This window comes from Toxorhynchites rutilus, chromosome 3 (genome assembly GCF_029784135.1).
Source record: "Toxorhynchites rutilus septentrionalis strain SRP chromosome 3, ASM2978413v1, whole genome shotgun sequence".
Lineage (NCBI taxonomy): Eukaryota > Metazoa > Arthropoda > Insecta > Diptera > Culicidae > Toxorhynchites > Toxorhynchites rutilus.
In genome coordinates this window covers 30,711,915-30,730,677 of record NC_073746.1, presented here as the reverse complement: position 1 = coordinate 30,730,677, position 18,763 = coordinate 30,711,915, and the positions used below count along the sequence as shown (strand labels likewise).

Here is an 18,763-nt window from a genome sequence, read left to right as displayed (position 1 = left end):
TTATCGCTCGGAGAGGTACACCTGTAAGCTTCTACAGCGACTGTGGTACTAACTTTGTGGGTGCTAAACGTATGCTACAGGAGCTATATCAGAAATTTGATCAACATCAGCTAGCACGAGAATTCGTAACCTCGTCTACAGCTTGGCACTTTAACCCACCGGCGTCACCCCATATGGGTGGCAGTTGGGAACGCCTCATAGGATCGATCAAACGAAATCTATCAGAAGTTCTAAGCCGGAAGCGACCGACTGATGAAGAGCTGAGGAACGCATTGACGGTAATAGAAGGTGTACTTAATTCGCGCCCTCTAACTCATGTGCCCATTGAGGACGAGGCAGCGCCTGCATTAACACCCAACCACTTTTTATTGGGTTCATCCGATGGATCCAAACCGTTGACGATGATTGAGACGGACACGGCGACATTACGACGTGGCTGGCCAACTTCTCAATGGTTGGCTAACTTATTTTGGAAGCGGTGGGTTAGAGACTATCTTCCCGACATCACACGGCGAACAAAGTGGCACAAAAAGGTGACACCCCTCAAGGTGGGTGACATAGTAGTCATCGTGGACCATGAGCACCCCAGGAACTGCTGGCCTAAAGGGCGAGTCATTGGTGCGGTACCCAGCGGAGGACAAACTCGCAAAGCGGTAGTACAAACGAGCAGTGGAATCTACGAGCGACCTACTGTGAAGCTAGCGTTGTTGGACGTACGGCGCGAGGCGGAGTAAGCTAGATCATGAGACGTGATCAGCGTACCAGGGGGGAGTGTTACGTCCCTCGGACGGTGCGCACCTATCATCCACAACACATTGGTAGATGGAACAATTGGAGCTGGCGATCGAATGGAAACAATCATCCTATTGCTTAAAACAAAAGTGGGTGATCAATTGAATTGAGTCGTGGAATTAGGATAAAAAGATATTTGCTAGAAGTAAAATTTAAATAATTAGAGGAAGCACTAAACGTAAGCCTAATTGAAATGAAACATCTTGGATTGTAATTTACATATTTACTTTATTAAAGGAAATTTTAACCAATCAAAAATCCCTGTGGTGGTTCAATCTTTCGGAAAACTTTCCTCTAGTTGGCACGTCCAACAATGCACATGGCAGTTTCGGAATACAATGAGTTAATCTGTTGGTTTTTCATTATCTTCATGTTAATTTTGTTAAATTTTTCGAATAACTAATAAAAAAAAATTTGCAATGAGGAACAAAACTACTAATTTCTATCTGAGTACCACTATATCGGTTTAGCATGGAATGGCTGATATATGTTGTAAAGAGAATGAGATTTCCGAACTGGGACAAACAACAAGAGTTTCATTCGCCCCAACACCTATAAAAACGGCAAAATTTTCAAATATTCTGCGTGAAAAAAGCCATTTGAGGCGCAATTTTGTATTTTTGTAGGAAGCACCTTAAATAATTTTCAGTTATAATGGATATTCTTATTCGACAAAACCAGCAAAAAATCTGATTCTCAAAAAAAAAACGAATGAACATGGTTTGGTTTTAGTAAATTCAGAGCAGAATACTTTTTAGTATACATTAAAATCTGTTTTTGTGCGCTTTTTTATGTGCGATTTTTTTGGGCCATTTTTCTACGTAGGACTACGTCTAACCGGAATATATGGGGGGTAAAATGAAAACCTAAACACAGAACATGCAGGAAAAAATGAAAGATTTTGAATGCTTATAACTCGAACATTTCTTAATAGATCGGAAAGATGTTTGCTTTAATTAATAGGAAATATTTCTACGCATCTATCACAACTAATAAAATGTTTAAGCAATTGAATAACTGTAAAATATCAAGCGCTATCTAAACGCCCTAATTGTTCCGTTTTGATTGGCCCGATTAACGGTTTCCCCAACACTGCCATCTAACCAAGGTGCCCGGGGAAATTGGTATTGCGAATACATGCAAGTAGGGAAAACTTTTGTTCTCGCCAACATGTGTTCCGTAACACAGCCATCAGAACCAAGGTATCTGGGGAAATTGGCTTTGCAAATACATGCAAGTTGGAGGAACTGATATTTATTCCCTAAAACCATCAAAACCAAGGTGCCTTATATTACATTACAGAACATATGTTGAATTCAATTGAATTCGAAAATTATTTCATTCAATCAATAATTTAATCATTACAAACAAATGATTACTATGGCAACCCACGTCCCAAGTCAACTATGCGGTTATGGGTGGGTCATATCTATGATATGACCCACCCATTTTTTGTGCGATTTTCTTTAGAGCACTAAATAAAACTACCCTAGACAAAATATTTAAGTGATTTATTAAACACTGTAGCTTCGGTAGAAAATAACGCATGAAGATAACATATGCAGAATTTATGAATGTTTTCGAGGCTGCCTATCGGTTCAACGTACGATCATTATTTCATTTAATATTCATAATCAAAGACAAAAGGGTAATTTTTTCATTCAATTCAAAATATCTCTGTAGTAAAATGTCCTACAAGAGCGCTTTTGGATTTGTTGTCGACTTTTCATCCAATTTGTTTATTTATTTTGGCTCACTAGCATTTTAGTTGTTACAGAACCGGATTCAATCATATACAAGTTACAAATTTATCGTATCGATACCTATGGTAAAAACACAACGGCCTTTTAGACGTAAGAGTATCCCCCCTGCTCCATTGTTCAGTTGAAACGGACAGCGGAGACAGTTGATATAATCATTGTTGTGTTTTATTAACAACACAAAATAACCCAATGTTTCTAGGTCAAGACTCGAACCGTGAATCGATCTCCATCACTGATGGTTGTTGCGTGGACGAGCTTATTCTATAACTAGCTGACCCGACGTACTTCGCCCCGCCTAAAATTATTTTTTTGATATGAATTCTTTTGAACATTCACGTTTTCTTACTAAGCGAACGTTCGGGGGTTTAATCCCAAAACTCGCAATTGATTTATCTTCTAATTGATTCTTTACATTTTGCTTTTATTATAATTTTCTTATCACTTCTACCAAAACTCGTCCTTACAATATAAATTTATTTTCAGACACGGACCATTCCTTTCTCGGGTTTTTCGCTTACCAACATATTTGGCCTTCCATTTTTATTTATATAGATAGAAGATATAGGAATGCGTTATTTCGCCTGGAAATCCATTTCCCTTTCAGAACAAAGATCAATTTCCTTAGCGCAAACATCAAATGAACTGACAACGCTTATCATGATGTAATTGTAGAACATATGGGAATTAAAATTTTCGAATTTTCCCTCCTTCCTTCCCGAAAATTTTCCATTTTTTTTCTCCGCTATATTGATCTACGGGGAGAGAGGAATACAACAAAATACAGACGGCTGAAATCAGATCATTCCTTCCTCGTGTTTTCCGCTTCCCAACACATTTGGCCTTTAATTTTTATTTGTATAGATAACACACGAAGGTGGATTGGCGACCCTGAGTCTTGAACTCACGATCGATCGCTTGATAAGCAAACGTGCACCAAATGCGGCTATGAAGTTCCTTTTGTTAGTTAGAAATACATTTTTAACACGTTAAGCCCCGACCGATATATGGGACCGACAATGAACTATTCGTATGGTCCGTGTCGGTCCCAGCGAATCGATAGGGGACTTTTTTAAGCATCATTTTTTAACTTTGTTGTTGCCGTTCCTAATGCTGACCCTCTCCGAACTAAAAGTCTACTGTCGGACCGGTCTGAACGGGGCAAAAAAGACGGAAAATTCAGTATCAGTCCCCAGGGACCGACGAGGGGCTTAACACTTAATGTTAATGTTAACACTTTCGTCGCCCCGTCATCCAGATATGGGTAACACTTTCCACGTTCAAATTGAATAGTATTTTTAGAAGGAATTCGATAGAATAGGCACCTACATGTAACTACAAGATGTGTAGAAAAATAATAAAATCATAACCATATTATTATAATGTTTGTACTACACTTTTTATTAATTTATAGTACGGCTGGTTTGTACTGCATTTTTTTTTTTGCGAAACCCATATAATATGACTTTGACATGTGTTATTGTTGTCAATTCGTCTTCAAATTAAGAAAAATATTGCTAGATCATGTAGAAGCTGTCTACAAACTAACCGTGGTCTTCATTTAATAATTTATTCGCACGTTGGGCCTTGCAAGAAACTCAAAACCATCGCGTTGGGCGATGAACGTGTGGAGACCATTAATACATACAAATACATGCAGTATTTCTTTCACATCAAGTTGAAAAATATTACATATAGTGTTCCGAGCTAGAACTTGTAGCTTTAAAATGATGTACAGCTGCTGTGGACTAAAATTATATTTTCGCATTGGGAAAAATGGCAAACTTATTTTTGAAAATGGTACTATATCTGTTACCCAATGGCCTATACAAACTAGAGCATGTTCCAATCACATATACCCTAGTTACATTCTTACAGAGGCTCGCTTTTGAATCCGATTCTTGAGTAGCCCCATAAGACGAGTCAATTTTCCGACGTAGAATTAAAGTGTCAGGAATAAGAGAACAAGTTGTTGCAAATCTCCGTCCTTTTTCAAATCTTTTCAGTACAGGGCAGGAAAAAGCCATGAGTCAAATGCGGAGGATACCGCCATGGTATCGTGGCGAAACTATGATGTCAAAATTAAGCAGTTTCGGGACAAAATTAGCTGACGCATTTATCATGCCCAAAGTATCACAAAAAGCGCATAACATAACACAATTTTGATTCAACGTTTTTTTTATATTTGTCATGCCCAAAATATCACAAAAAGCGCATAACACGAGTTAACCTATATGCCAACATTCTTAACAACTTCTCCAACGTTTTTTTTTTTGATAAAAAAAAACTCACTTTTTTAATACACCTCGTATATTAAGCCCCTGTGTTTGACCTGGACTTATCTTTAACAAGGCGTGTGTTAACAGGGCTGCGGCCCATTTGTGTATCAATAGCAGAAGTCATGTTCAATTTTGTTTGCAGTTTAGTTTTTGTTGATTTGCAGCCCAGTTAACGAGTAGAATTCGATAATTGGGTTGATTATCCGGGCCGTTTAACGAACGAGTAATGTAATATAATTATCCAAAATAATAATTTCTTTCTTCATTATTAAATGATCAACTCTAATGAAGACTGAATTAAACAAAATTAGTGATGTTTTTTTTTCAAAGTCATTCCTCCGAATCCTGCCCCCTGCCTGATTCAAAAATAATTTTCGACAAAGTTGTTAGGAAGTAAATAAAAGGTTCGAAACTACTGCTTGATAAAAGGGAGCAATGGGAATCAATAATGATACATATGCGAGTCACCCTTACTTTTCGAAAGACAGGCTGCATATGTTTCTTTTTTTTTTTTTTGACTATCGCATATAAGAAGGATAAACCTCTTCTTCATCATTAGACACGCTTGATGTTTGCGGCAGATGGCATGCGTCCGCCAGAACTACTCTAAATTCCAGAGTTTATTAGCGGTACACATTACATGTTTGACACTAGGAGGAAGTCATCGTTATGTCGATCACGATGAAGGATACAATCCGTTTTCTGTTGATCAAAAGCTAGTGTTGATAGGAGAGGAAGTTGGAATCTTTGTTGCAATAGCAGAATAATTCATCACCTTCATCGAGGTATCTATCATTTCTACATTATACATTTTTTTATTTGCAATAATTTTGTGCTAATACTGTTTTTAGACGATACTATAGTCAAAGTCGGAAAGATATTTGGTCTTTGATTTGGTTTTTGAGAATGTAGATCCAAAACGGATTTTAAAAGATTTTATAACACTGTTTCAAGATTCTCTGTATTGGTTGACTCTATCATCTGGTTGACATTCAAAGAACAATGAATAAAAACCATCGCGTGGAGCTATCTTTGACACTTTAGCTTTTCAATGTTCCTTGCCGCATTCTAAAAAGTGCAAAAAGTGAAATTAGAATGTATGTTCTGCCTTTAAAACTCTCGATGCCATGTATGCACACAGCGATTCAAATCCTAGCTTAAAAAATGCACTAAAGCAAGATACTTTCAGTCTGATAGCCGAAAAAATGTTAAGCGCAATCGTGTTGTTTTTTTTTTTCATTCTAGCTCCTAAATGTATTTCCAACATCAATACAACCGCTTCCGCAATGATGGTTTCCGAAGAGTGTCATTGAAATGAAGTGCACGTTGAGCAGAGTATTGCGATAAAGAAAGCATGCTTAGTCAGATGAAAGCCGCTTCCGGCTCACCGCCAACTCTGCAATCGAAGGATTTACACATTTCAGACAAATATCATAACCGATAGAAACAATTGTCTGATCCCCCGAATCAGGCAGTGATCAACTTTCCAAACAAATCTAACAACGGTTGATTGCCATCGAACAATTAAAAGTAAGCAGTATTCACCGCCAGCTTCCCCAAAGTGGCAACAGCTGCTTGACCGAGATTTTTACAATGGCCAGCAATTGCTTTAGTAGCATCAGCAAACTATTTCCCCTGGAAACCTCACCCTCCCTCTTTCACCCACAATAATCCAACAGAGCAAAAAAAATCGTCGTATCGAACGTCAGCGCACAAAGCGAATAAAAAAGTCTTATCCATCGGTCCAACGGATTATTTCCTACCATGATTTTTCCACCTCCTGCTCCCCTTCTGTGATGGTGGCGTTTGATGAACGTAGAAAGAGACCGAGCCTCCGGATCGTTGCGAAGCAACTGCCACTCACACTTGGGGCTCAAGATTGGTCCAATTTTCTATTTAATTTTACCTCATTAATCGTTTGATTGGAAAACAACGCGAGAGCTTTCCACTTTTGTATTATCCCAGCTAATTAGTGTTTTCATTGGATCGCGTTCTTATAACCACTGTGCAATTAGTAATCACATTTCAGCCAGAGGAAAATCAATCCCGTCTCAGAAACAGCTTCAGCACAATTTTTCGTTCTCGAACACAGCAAAAATAAAAACACCTGTTTCGTTTTTTCCGTATCTTTCCACGACACAAGCAACGAACAGCAACAATTTTCTGAGCTTTCCCACGGATCCGATAGGAGATCTTCAGCAGAACTTTTAGCAAACCCACAGCATAACAACGGAGCATAAAATTTTCACTGAGTTTCTTCGAGCGGCTTTTCGGCGAAACTGCCAACCACTTCCCGAGGAACACTTGCTGCCGAATGCTTCCGAAACGGTAGATATGATGTTGAGCTCTTCATAGTCTCATTCCACCATCACAAACACATTTGAATACACAACACTGTTTCATCAAGAACTAATCCCTTTTTCTTGTTTTCAGTTTCGAAACTTTATCCAATCTTGTCAAATCATAAATATCAAGACATTCCATTTCCAGGATAATTGCTGCTCCACGGTAAAGATCAATGACAACAGCAGCAGTTCACACGACCAACACATTTCTCGATGTAATAATACTAATAGTAATAACGACGAAACACAATTGGAGGATTTAATCTTCACGTCGCGTGTAAAGTGTTCATACAGTTCAATCAATCCGTCTACGCTAACGTTTAAGGTGAGACTAAAAATGAACACTAACAAACAGCCAGCAGCAGACGCAGCCCGCGTGTCAAGTTTTTTTTCTTATTCCTGCGCTGCGCTATTCCGATTGCTGCTGCCGCTGCTTTTCGTTGTTTCTCACCTTCATACGTAGCTAATGGGGGAGTCTGGGGCCGGGTGGAGATCGTAATATCGGGATTAATACTTCTTAGCAAATATTTGAAAGCGAGACTCATGATCTATACTACTATATGTTTTTATCAGCTTATTGCAAAAATCCTTATTCTAATCCTAGGTGTCTGGGTACCATGCTGAATAGAATATTCATCGCATACTTTCCACACAAAATAATAGGAGTACCGGAAAGTTTCTTCGTTTTTGACGTAGAACTACGTCTTTCATTAAGGGTGCCAAATCAGAAAACAGGTCACGTTTTTATGAAATAAAGTTAACGTTAATAACTATTTTTGCCGCGAACGGATTTTGGCGATTTACATACCAAACGAATCGGAAGTTCCCTAAGATTTGATTGATATTCTATACATCACAATTCCCTGGTGTGTAAAGGGTTAAAATTCATGAAAACTATAAGCGTTCTCATTTTCCCATACATTTGTTCTGTCCATTTGTGTGCTTTCCCGAACAGAACTGTCAATAACGAGCAACTTATCGACTACCAACGGAGGGGAAATCGTAGGATTTAAAGTCTCCGTGAACAAAAGAAAAGTAGAAGAATGAAGGGGAATACTTGCCTAGAGTATAAACAGTGGATCTCGCTGAGGCAAACTTTCATTCGGCATCGGACTGTTGAGCAATCCAGTTCACTTTGCCTTCGCTGCGCTTCGATCTAAGATTGGACCCCTCCAGTGGTAATCCAACTTGGATATCGTCGTTTGGTTTTTCTGTTCGTTTTTCGAGTTATTCGTATCGTGTGTTTTTCTTTCCGCGCCATAAATTGGACGCTTCGCGTAGTGTGTGATGAGCAAGAAGGAGAGGAAGGCAGGCTCGAGCCCTGCAACAAACGAGCGCATTGCCAGGGGCAATAAAATTTCGAGGCAAGCGTCATCTAATGATGCACGCGATGTTGGTAACATGGTAACAAATTTAATATTCAAAGTATTGCCCATCGCTAGTCACAACTTTTTCCCATCTGTCTGGCAATTCACGAATCCCAAGTTTTGACTTCATCAAAATTGGAGAAGTGCTGGTCAACCAGGCCATGTTGCGTCGATCGAAGGAAGGAGTAATCGGACGGAGCAATGGTTGGAGAATACAGCGGGTGGGATAGGACCTTCCAGTTCAGCGTTTCCAAGTATGTTTTGATCGGTTTCGCGACATGCGGCCGAGCATTGTCGTGCTGCACAATATCTTTATCGTGTCTTTACTCGTATTGTGGCCGTTTTTCCTTCAGTGCACGGCTCAAACGCATCAATTGTCGTCGATAGAGGTCCCCCGTAATGGTTTCATTAGGTTTCAGCAGCTCATAGTACACCACACCCAGCTGGTCGGTTGGCGGTCCGGAACGTTCTTCGTCTTCCAAGTCAAAAATACCGCTTTTAAACCGTGTAAACCACGTCTGACACGTTCGCTCAGTTGGAGCATGGTCACAATAATGGACCATAATGTACCAAGGATGTGTACTGGGATCAATACAAGTTCAATCCTCCATGCTGACATACAGTCTGAGAGAATGAGAGGTGTACTCCATACATACAAACATTTTAACACTCTCAAAAAATGTGCTTTTATTTGCGCATTTGACCCTTTAGTACACGATATGGCTTTTTTGCTCCCAAAGATTATTTTTTCTGCCAAAGCTAGTTTGGGTGCAGAACTTTCTAGTCCCTATGCTTGGCTGATATCGGTGACGATCGACTGTATCCAAAAACTAACAATAGATCACCCCATGACCATTTCAAAGTACGAATAATATGAAGAGCAATGTTTTCACGTTCACTTTTCTCCAGCATAAATTCACACGATTCAATAATTCGCGAACAGATGATAGCACATCCTTCAGGATGCATAACCAACGATTTCTATATTTCTACGGTTCTAGTCATACTGGAAGCTGAATTTTCTGACTGAAGAGACCTCGTTAACTGCCTTGGATTTTTCCTAACGCCATTGCTGTTCAATCGCTGTTCATCGAATGCATGCGAGCGACCTGAACGTGACAAGTCTCTATAACTATCTTTTCGGAGCCCAAAATACCACTTTCTGCATGTTTCCATATTAACAACTGACGATTAATAATTGCGCATCAAAAGGATGCCTTCGTGTACCGTATGTCAGCCAAAGTGATTTCGAATGATCTTAATTCATGTCTAGTCAAACTAGGCTGCAGCAGATATGTGTTCGACTATACGATCTAGGCTTGCGGTTCAAAAACTCTTCTATCTAGTCGATCTAAGGTCACTTGAAGTCCTGTTATGGCTGGGTAGAGTTTAGGACCTGAATTACCACCCACATTACCAATGATTTCTACGTCATGTTCAACGGACATAATGCTACCGGAGGTATTGGTAATAGCTGAACAGCTGAATAGCTGGGAAAAGAGCTAAACCTAGAGAGTTTTGGAGCCATGTTGCTAGTAAAACTTTGCGGTCTATAGGAACATATATATTGCAAGCGTTAAAAATGGAAAATATAATCTGACTACCCTTTCCTGAATATCTATCTAGCTAAATATTCACATAGTTTGTATTCTATGACAATTATGGGTCAGGATATGTTGTAGTAGTTGAATATGAATCATTCGCTTTGCGTAGTCCGTATGATTCAGCTGCTTCACTATACATGAAGAGGTTCGACATGTAATGAGTTACAGGCAAAGAAGAATATAAGCATTCTGCACCGAAACCGATCATGACGGTATTGGTTTGCTTGCTCGTGTATCATGAAGTGCGAAACCAAGCAGAGTTGTCTCGTTCTCTTTTGTGTCATGATTTGTAGCATGTAAAAACAAAAGAATGGCACTGGAGGAAAAGACTTCTGTAAGATCATATTTGAACAAACGGAAGAGAATTATTTAGTAAAACGGTCAATCAGCAAACACTGCTACTCATTTCTCAGTACTAGAGTTTATTATTCATTTCATGTTTACGTCAATCGCGACTCTCTGGCTGAGAAAAGATGCTGATTTGGATTCGAAGCATGAACACAGATGAGTAAAAACTTTTGCAACGCACTAATAATGCAGAGTTACTGGTTGCAATGCGGAAAACGTTACTTGTGTCAGCAGCGAATCAAGTGATTCGCCCGACTCCAGTCGCATCTTCAAGGGTGGTCGAAAGAGGAAGGTATTGTACAGACGCATTCGCCCTTTTCTGATTCTACCCTCGCTGCAAACTGGCTCGTGAATAAGAAGTCAGGTGCATCATATGTCATATGTGATAGAGAGACATCGAGCTATAGAGCGAGACATTCAAATCCTCCAGCTTAAATGAATGGTGGAATGTAGTCCACAAAAGGCTCTTTGCTGAACATGTCTTAACATACATGGTAAGAGGCTTTGTAAGTCCTAGAAAAATCGTGGGATTGAGGTTTTCAAAATACATACTCCTGCACAAGATGGATCAGGTACAAAAAACATCGTATGTTCGGACTGCCAGCTTCCTTCGCAGACATTGTAATATACAAAGAACTCCTGTACCAGTGGTAACCACATTCACGTGGGCTTCCGTTAGAGAATTACGATCTAGTTCAGCCAAAGTTCCTAATTTATCTGAATAAATCAATTGAAGCTGCGTGAAGGTAAATTATGGATCGCATCGCAGCAAAATGTATCCTAGTTTGGAACGTTCATGGATGTGTTTTTTCCATTTCGCCGCATACACCGATTCAAATCAACAATTCAAGAATTAGTCCTAAATCCTAATCCTGTCGAATTAATCTAGTGTTAGATTTAGTTATTACTAAATTGTTAGTCTTAATTATATATCAGATAAGTCATATTTTAAGGTGAAATTCGACTCTGTAAACGTTAGATAAGTAAAAAAAAACAATTCAACAATCAGTTACAGGATGTCGTGTTAATGGACTGTACGAACCCTTGGAGTCAGATAAAAAAAACACGGGTGAGAAAGATTCTAACGAGTCATGGTTTCAAAACCGGTCTTTCATAGTGGGTCGATAATGATAATCCGGATTTCAAGGATAGATACACAATGGCTGTTCGTTGTCTACATTCTTTTGAGAGGAAGCTGCGGAGAATCCAACTTTAATGGAACAGTTTCGGGAGTAAATCACAGGTAACAGATGAACGTGCTTCATACCATTGCGAGTCGTCGTTCATACCAAGAAACCGAGCCAAGTACGGTTGATTTGAGTAGTAGAGAAAGGGGTGTCTTAAAACTCCAAATTTTAAAATGTCTCATTTTAATGACATTACCGCTAGCTGTGCAGTACCTAAAGAATTTCAATGCGCAAAAGTTGACCTGACTTTATTCACGAGCGTTTGTCACCATTGTCAAAAACCACTACGTGAACGGTTTATTCGAACAGTATATCCCGGTACAGATATACCGAAGGTATATCAGGGTCTGTACTTGTGAATTATCACTTACCATAGAGGATCGCTATCGTAGATGCGACTCACAATCTCTTCAAACTTTCACGTTCACAGGAAAATCATTTTAAACATCCTGGGCATCAGGAACAGACTAGGATGAGCAGATTAATTTCCATAATGATCTCTACCATAAATGGCGACAGTGGATGAACCATTCGTGAGACTGGATAAACTAACAAGTCCACGCTGCAACTTTTCACCATCCTGGATTTCTCGTAGCATCTGCATGTTTATGCCTCCGTGGACAATGCTTGCACGTGGACCATATACTTTCGTATGGTATATGAAGGAACCATTCAACTGGTACTGATGAGGGTAAGAAACAGAGCGGGTTCTTTAAAGACGTTGTCAATCTCAACACTTGATTAGGGTCATATTATTCGTTTACTGGCTTCGATTCTAGAATATTACACGTTTTCCGTCTCTCAAAGTTTTCTCTGGGGTTCCACTAATTTGTATCGGTAAGAATGATTCTCAACTGACTCTCAACTAGGAGACTAACCAAGAAGACGAGATAGGTCCAATTTTACCTTTTCACTACGAAAGGCATACATATACGCTCTCGCCAGTCTATCAATATATACGAAAGGCGTATATATACGCTCTCGCCAGTCTTTCAATATATACGAAAGGCGTATACATACGCTCTCGCCAGTTTTTCATTTCTCCACAATAGTCACTGGTCTGGCGCAGCACAATGACTGACATGCGCATAGCGCGCCGTACCTGCTGATGGATTTCTCCGAGACTGGGTCGCAGTAAAAAGGATAACAACATTGTGGCAGAATGGACGCTAGATAAAAACAGTCCTTGGTTGCAAGTTTCAACACTATCGGCAACCAACAAAGCCCACAATGACGATCTACGTGGACGTACAGAAAGTTCAAGATCACTAGAATCCAACTCTACTGATGAGTTAATCCAAATTCATCCAGTGAACGAAGTAAAGTATCCAGCGATACTCAAGAAGTGCCATGTATGGAGATGTACGTGGCAGATAAAAGTAAATCTAGGGATCCTTCAGAAGATTCGGAACAACACTCAAGATTAAGGCATATGACCCCAATACATTTCGCTGCAATGATATCGTCGATATACATCGATATGTTCTTCAGCCGGACTAACTCAAAGAATATGCCACGGGAATAGACAGTCATCACTGCTTCCACAGATTAATAGCTTATCAATTGTGCATAATGAGCACAGTGCAATGTGCGTAATTCAGATAAAATTAAAGAATTCAATTACTTTTGACAAGCCTAAGACACAAATCTATTAATGAAGCATTGAAACTTTTAAATGTAAGATTTAGATTTTAGTATAACATATAATTTTTTCCTGTTTAAATTAATCATGATTAAAATAAATCTAAATTTCAGCTTGAAGGTTACACTATAAAAAAGTTATTTGCTTTCGAGTTTTGGTTACTCAACCTCACAGTCCCAAGTTATATTCACTGCAATGTTTTCGTTTTTCTGGAATATGTTCGTTTAATTTTATAAGAATTTTTTTCGTTTTATTTTGACGTAGGCCTACCATGTTTCAATAAGGTTGCCAAATCAGAAAACTTGTCCCGTTTTCATGGTTTTTTATATACACTAATAATTATTTTCACTGTGACCGGATTTTCACGATTTTCGCAACAATAGAATCGTAAATTCTTTAAGATTTGTAAGAGATAAATACTTTATGTTCCCTATACATAAATAGTCTAAATGAAGAAAACTCCCATTTTTCCATACATTTGTTCTGTGTAATTTTGGGCTTTCCTACCAACGTAGCCAAAACAAGCAATTGATTAAGTGAGTGTCACAACTTTGATTCTAAAGCCAACAGACCAGCATCCAGTCAACAGTTTCATATCCACCTCTATGGGAAGCATGTTTTTATTTTGCTCTTTATTCTTAGGTCAAAAATTCAATAAAAGTCGTCAAAAGTAAAGCTTTTATATAAAATAAAAACCTGTTTGTGACATCATCATAAAAGCTACAAGAGAGTTGACTTCAATCTTCTATTTGGCCTTCTTCAAGAGAATAAGAAGAATATTTGCGTTACGTACTCAGTGCTGTGCATGCAGTGACATAAAGAAACAGATTGCGACATATAGGCAGCTTATATAATGTTCTCGAGAGGACAAGCGCAAATCTTGAATCCACCATCTTCAGCTGCTTCTACAAAATCACGTAAATTATCGGCTATTTTCAGGGTCACCGAAACTTTCAACTGAAGAGTAAATATTAAAATTTCAATGCATTATAAAGTAATACCAGAAGTTATAAAATAATTTCATAGCTCTACATCAACAAACCGAGCGTGTTCTAGATTCACAGTTCCAGTAGTTCCTTACTATGAAAAATAACATTTTGCAACGTTAGCCGTGTATATTTGGGGAGTCGACATTCGTGCGCAAACAAGGTTTGATGATTTGCATTACGTATTTGTGTCTGTACTATACCGATTTTCTATCAAAGTATTCCGTAAAATGTTTATACATAACGTTTGAATCATCCTACTTATTTTTCATGGAACGATGATCAACTCATATATGTAATCCGAAAATTATGGTTATGGAGAAACACTAAATATATTTTGCCCTACACTTGGAAGAAAATGCTTCCGATTTGAGGAATGACAATTTTATGCTTCTTTTATTCTCGAGTTCTAACGCATCGGTGCATCGTGTGCATCTTTTGGTTTCATTTGCTCAATCATAGAACGATTCATTTATACTCTTTTTTCATTACTTTTAGCCGCTCAAAATATGAAATATTAAAACGATTTTTTGTCTATCTGTCTGTATGTTTTGAGAAACTCGAAAACTATTGCATCGATGTGTTTGTTTCCCTTCGTGTACATTAGTTTAGTAAATACATATCTAAGGTTTATGGAAAAATAAATAGACTTTGTTTATCTTTCATAATCTTATATCAATCACTGCTCTTTATAAGGGAATGAATTCCGACCAGTATGATACTCATATCAAAATTTAAAACGACCGCAAAGAGTTAATACTATTCAAGTATATAAATCGAATTGAACAAACATTTTAAAAAATCAACAATGTATTGTAAGTGTAATCATTAAAAAATTAATTGAGACTTGCAGAAAGTGTTATAAACGCAAAATATGCTATCGTAAAAATCGTAACATTTTCCCCATTAAGCCCCACATTCTCCTTTCGGTAGAGAATCTTGTTTACTACCCGATTGTGTGTCTTGCACGCCTATTTGCCGCTCACAATCTCTCATCCACTAACTATTTCTCTCTCTCTCTCTCTTTTCTCAAGAAACCGAATTGAACAAACACTGCTAGCCAATTTTGAGACATCGAGATTCAATCTGGTCGAAAAGTGCTCTCCCACAGTTTTCGAGCACAATGATTCGAGCACGGTAAACGAATCATTTTCTCACGTCATTCCGCGAAACAGCGAGGGAGCTTTAAAGCGATTTGTTTTTGTTCCTGACTGGTATTATTGTTCAAATTATATGCACACCTTCAAGCAGCCGCACAGAAATCGCGCGCTCGCCGTAGACGTGTTCGAGATAAGTTTTCAAGCTCCAACGCAGCTAAGCAGCTGATGGTCATCATGACAGAGACGGGATATTACCATTCTTGCTTTAATATGCAAATCTCGCGAGCTGGGCACGATTGCTCTTGCGCGGCTTCATCCGAAGCCAATCATAGGTGGTGTGTTGTATCGACTGTAGCTTACCTGAAATTGAGAGAAGAAAAAAGAGAAAACAGAATATATAGATTGGAACTAATCGGAAAGTTGGTATGTAAGAGCTTGCGAAATGAATGCGTTTAATCCGTTGTGTCTGATCGTAACTAGAGCCAAAGGTGTTAGCACCCGCTGACACGACGGAGGATAATTGCCAATGCAAATTTATCTCCATCGATTCAGCGAATGCAGCGGTGCACCTAGCGTCTTTGAAGTCGGGCGCCCATGCTAAACTATTTGAAAGGGACTCGGTACCTTCCAGCGCGATCCAAGGATCTTCGAATGGAAGAAACTTTTGACGTCGAACCGCAAATGGTTGCTCGAGGGTTCATTCAAAAGCAGAAAGTTTAATTGGTTTGCAAGACTTTTCATCGTCTTTGGAATAAATGGATGTCTATCCCCTATCATTTGCATGAGAAAACTTAACCAGCCATGTTATACATATGAATTTGACATTTTGAATGAATGTTTCATTTACTGAAACAAAAACTGCCAATTACGTAAATAACTATAGAAACAAACCACAAAAACCTTGCATGCGAAGCAAAATGCCAAAACACATCAACCAATGAACGGCACATTATTTTAGGCAATCTCGTTCAATCAATGCTCTGACTAAGGAACCATGGAACCAAGGCACATTCAAAACTTCTCCCTCAGCCGTTTAGCTAATGCTTGCAAGAAATCAATGGTTTGTTGTGAGATGTCGAAGAAGGCCATCATTTGCATGTGGAAATATACTTGCTGCTCTTTCTGTCAGCGGTTACGCTCGAAGCTTTCCCCTCCTAAATAACAGCAGCAGAGAGTAGAAGCAACAGCTTCAACGGTACTAATGAGTCAATACAACATCAACAACAGCAACAAGGTTGTGCTTTCTCAACACAAGAGTGCGCCGTTTTCAGATTTTCTCGCTTTCATACGCCCTGAAACAAGCACTAAAACAGCTTGGTTTCGGAGCTAAACCGGTAGGTGAAAAGAGGAAACAGAGATTTGGGGGGATTGTTATTGTTTTTGTGGTTCGTCGAAACCATCATGAGCATTGAGTGTGCGTGTTTAAATCATGCATCGTTGAGGAATGAATCCTTGCGGGCATCTTTCGAATTGTAGTTGACAATGGGTGTAACATTAGCATTTCGCATAATCCGTTGCTAAGCCTTCGCAGTATTGCGTTCCCTGCAATCTAGGGGAAGTGGGGGCATATTGGTCACCCTAAGGAATATGACCATTTACAGCGTCCACATACCGATTCAATTCCCGTTTCTCGAAGAATATCATAGTTTAACTCTTTGTTTTTCAAGATAGCAAAGGGCTTTTACTATAAAAAATTAAATCATTAGGAAAAAAAAGGTGAAAAATCGAGGGGAATTTTTTTTTTGCTTGTCACCTAGTGGGGGCAAAGTGGTCACTCGCACATATCATGCTAAATGGGATAGATTTGTGCGTTTTTTCGTCCGAATTTGTTCAAATCATATTTGATGTAGCACGATGTAGCACACACTGGAGTCGCTTTTTACGCGGGGGATACGTGCCGCGTAAACAAAAACCGCGTAAATTCCAAAATCCGCGTGAATAAACCGCGTAATGACGGCGCCAGTGGTTGTGTGGTTAGCGTAACAGCCTCACAATCCGATCGGCCCGGGTTCAATCCCAGCTGGCGTCGTTGGGATTTTCTGAGGCGAAAAATCTCTGGTTACGTCTTCCTTCGGAGGGGAAGTAAAAGAAGTTGGCCCGGCTCATGAGTTGTTGAGTCTGATAGGTAGGAACAGGTGGAGTCGCCTCCCTGATGTCGGTGATTGGCACTGAAGTGGCGGAAATAGGCCGACGAAAAATAAGCGAAGATAAAAAAAAAAAAAAACCGCGTAAATCCCAAAATCCGCGTGTCATCTTTTTCATTTTTTCTCACCATTATTTATAAGCCTCTCTTTGTGATTATTCTTTATTATTTATTATTGTTGAAATTAGTTGAGCCCTTGTATTCATTTTTCGTCCCCAGTTTTTTTTTTATTGATGAACACTTGGGCTTCCGCACAAAAAGTTTTTTTTTCGAATAGCGTAGCGTAAACAATTGTTTGAGGCTACTGGTGAAGTTTTGTAAGATTGTTTTCATGTGTTTTTTTTTTATTTTTTTATTCGCAAAATTTGAATTTTCTATGGCTATTTTGTACTAATTTACGTATATTTTCCATTGATAATTTTATATTCAATTTATCTTACTTATTTTCACATTTTTTATTCGTTCTTTATAATTCACACATGCTTTGTGCCTTCATTGTAGATTTATTCGTCGAATATTTATTTTTGTTCATTATATTTATTTTCAACGATTGTTCACCGAAATTAGAATACAATTTTCACGTACGATTACGCATTTCGAAAATATATGAGGGGTAAAAATTGAAAAATTAAATATCGGTCGCGACACGAACATTATCCAATTTCGAATGCTTTCGAAGTCATTTCGTGGGGGTTTTAGGAGATTTTTACATCAATTGATTTGAACACTCTCCAACATCTATTGCAATATAGGAAATCAACAATTTTTCAATGGTTAATTTGTTAAAATAGCATTGAAATGAAAGCCACTAATGAAATGAAAGCATACATTTGTGCAGATCGCAGATTCCTAACATTGAAGAGCCTGACAAAATCGTCACTGGCGATGCACACAATCTGCGAAGCCTCTCGCACCCGAGTGAAAGAAATAAAAAGAGTAAAGTGAAGAAATCAACTTTGCGGTCATGACTCGGCCACAATCCATCAACTTCGTTCTCTGTAATGATGTTATAACAGTGATGTTTTTGTATACTTTTTTTCTTCGATGTAAGAAAACAGGAGGATGCCGATTTTCTCGTGTCTGTGCTGTGTTGGAATATATTGATTATGACTTCCGGTCCATCACAAGCGTCAAAACCATTCAAACTAACGGTTCTTTTTAGGGCCACAAAAAAATTCTACTAGAGAATTATTTTTCAAATTTCATTTCA

The 18,763-nt window shown here is 38.7% G+C and overlaps 1 protein-coding gene across 8 annotated transcripts in view; it reads right to left on the bottom strand.

The window, feature by feature from the left end:
- The window catches only part of LOC129775144 (uncharacterized), a 378,096-nt gene that overhangs the window by 159,339 nt on the left and 199,994 nt on the right, over positions 1-18,763 (bottom strand). For 2 of the 8 annotated variants that reach the window (XM_055779482.1, XM_055779485.1), the window contains exon 1: positions 6,738-7,501. The exons of 5 other annotated variants lie outside the window; for them this stretch is intronic. Coding sequence is in view for 1 of the 3 variants with exons in the window: in XM_055779490.1 (XP_055635465.1) it covers positions 6,595-6,597 (3 nt within the window). In the remaining 2 variants the exon portion in view is untranslated. One more of the 8 variants, XM_055779490.1, reaches the window with a different exon arrangement.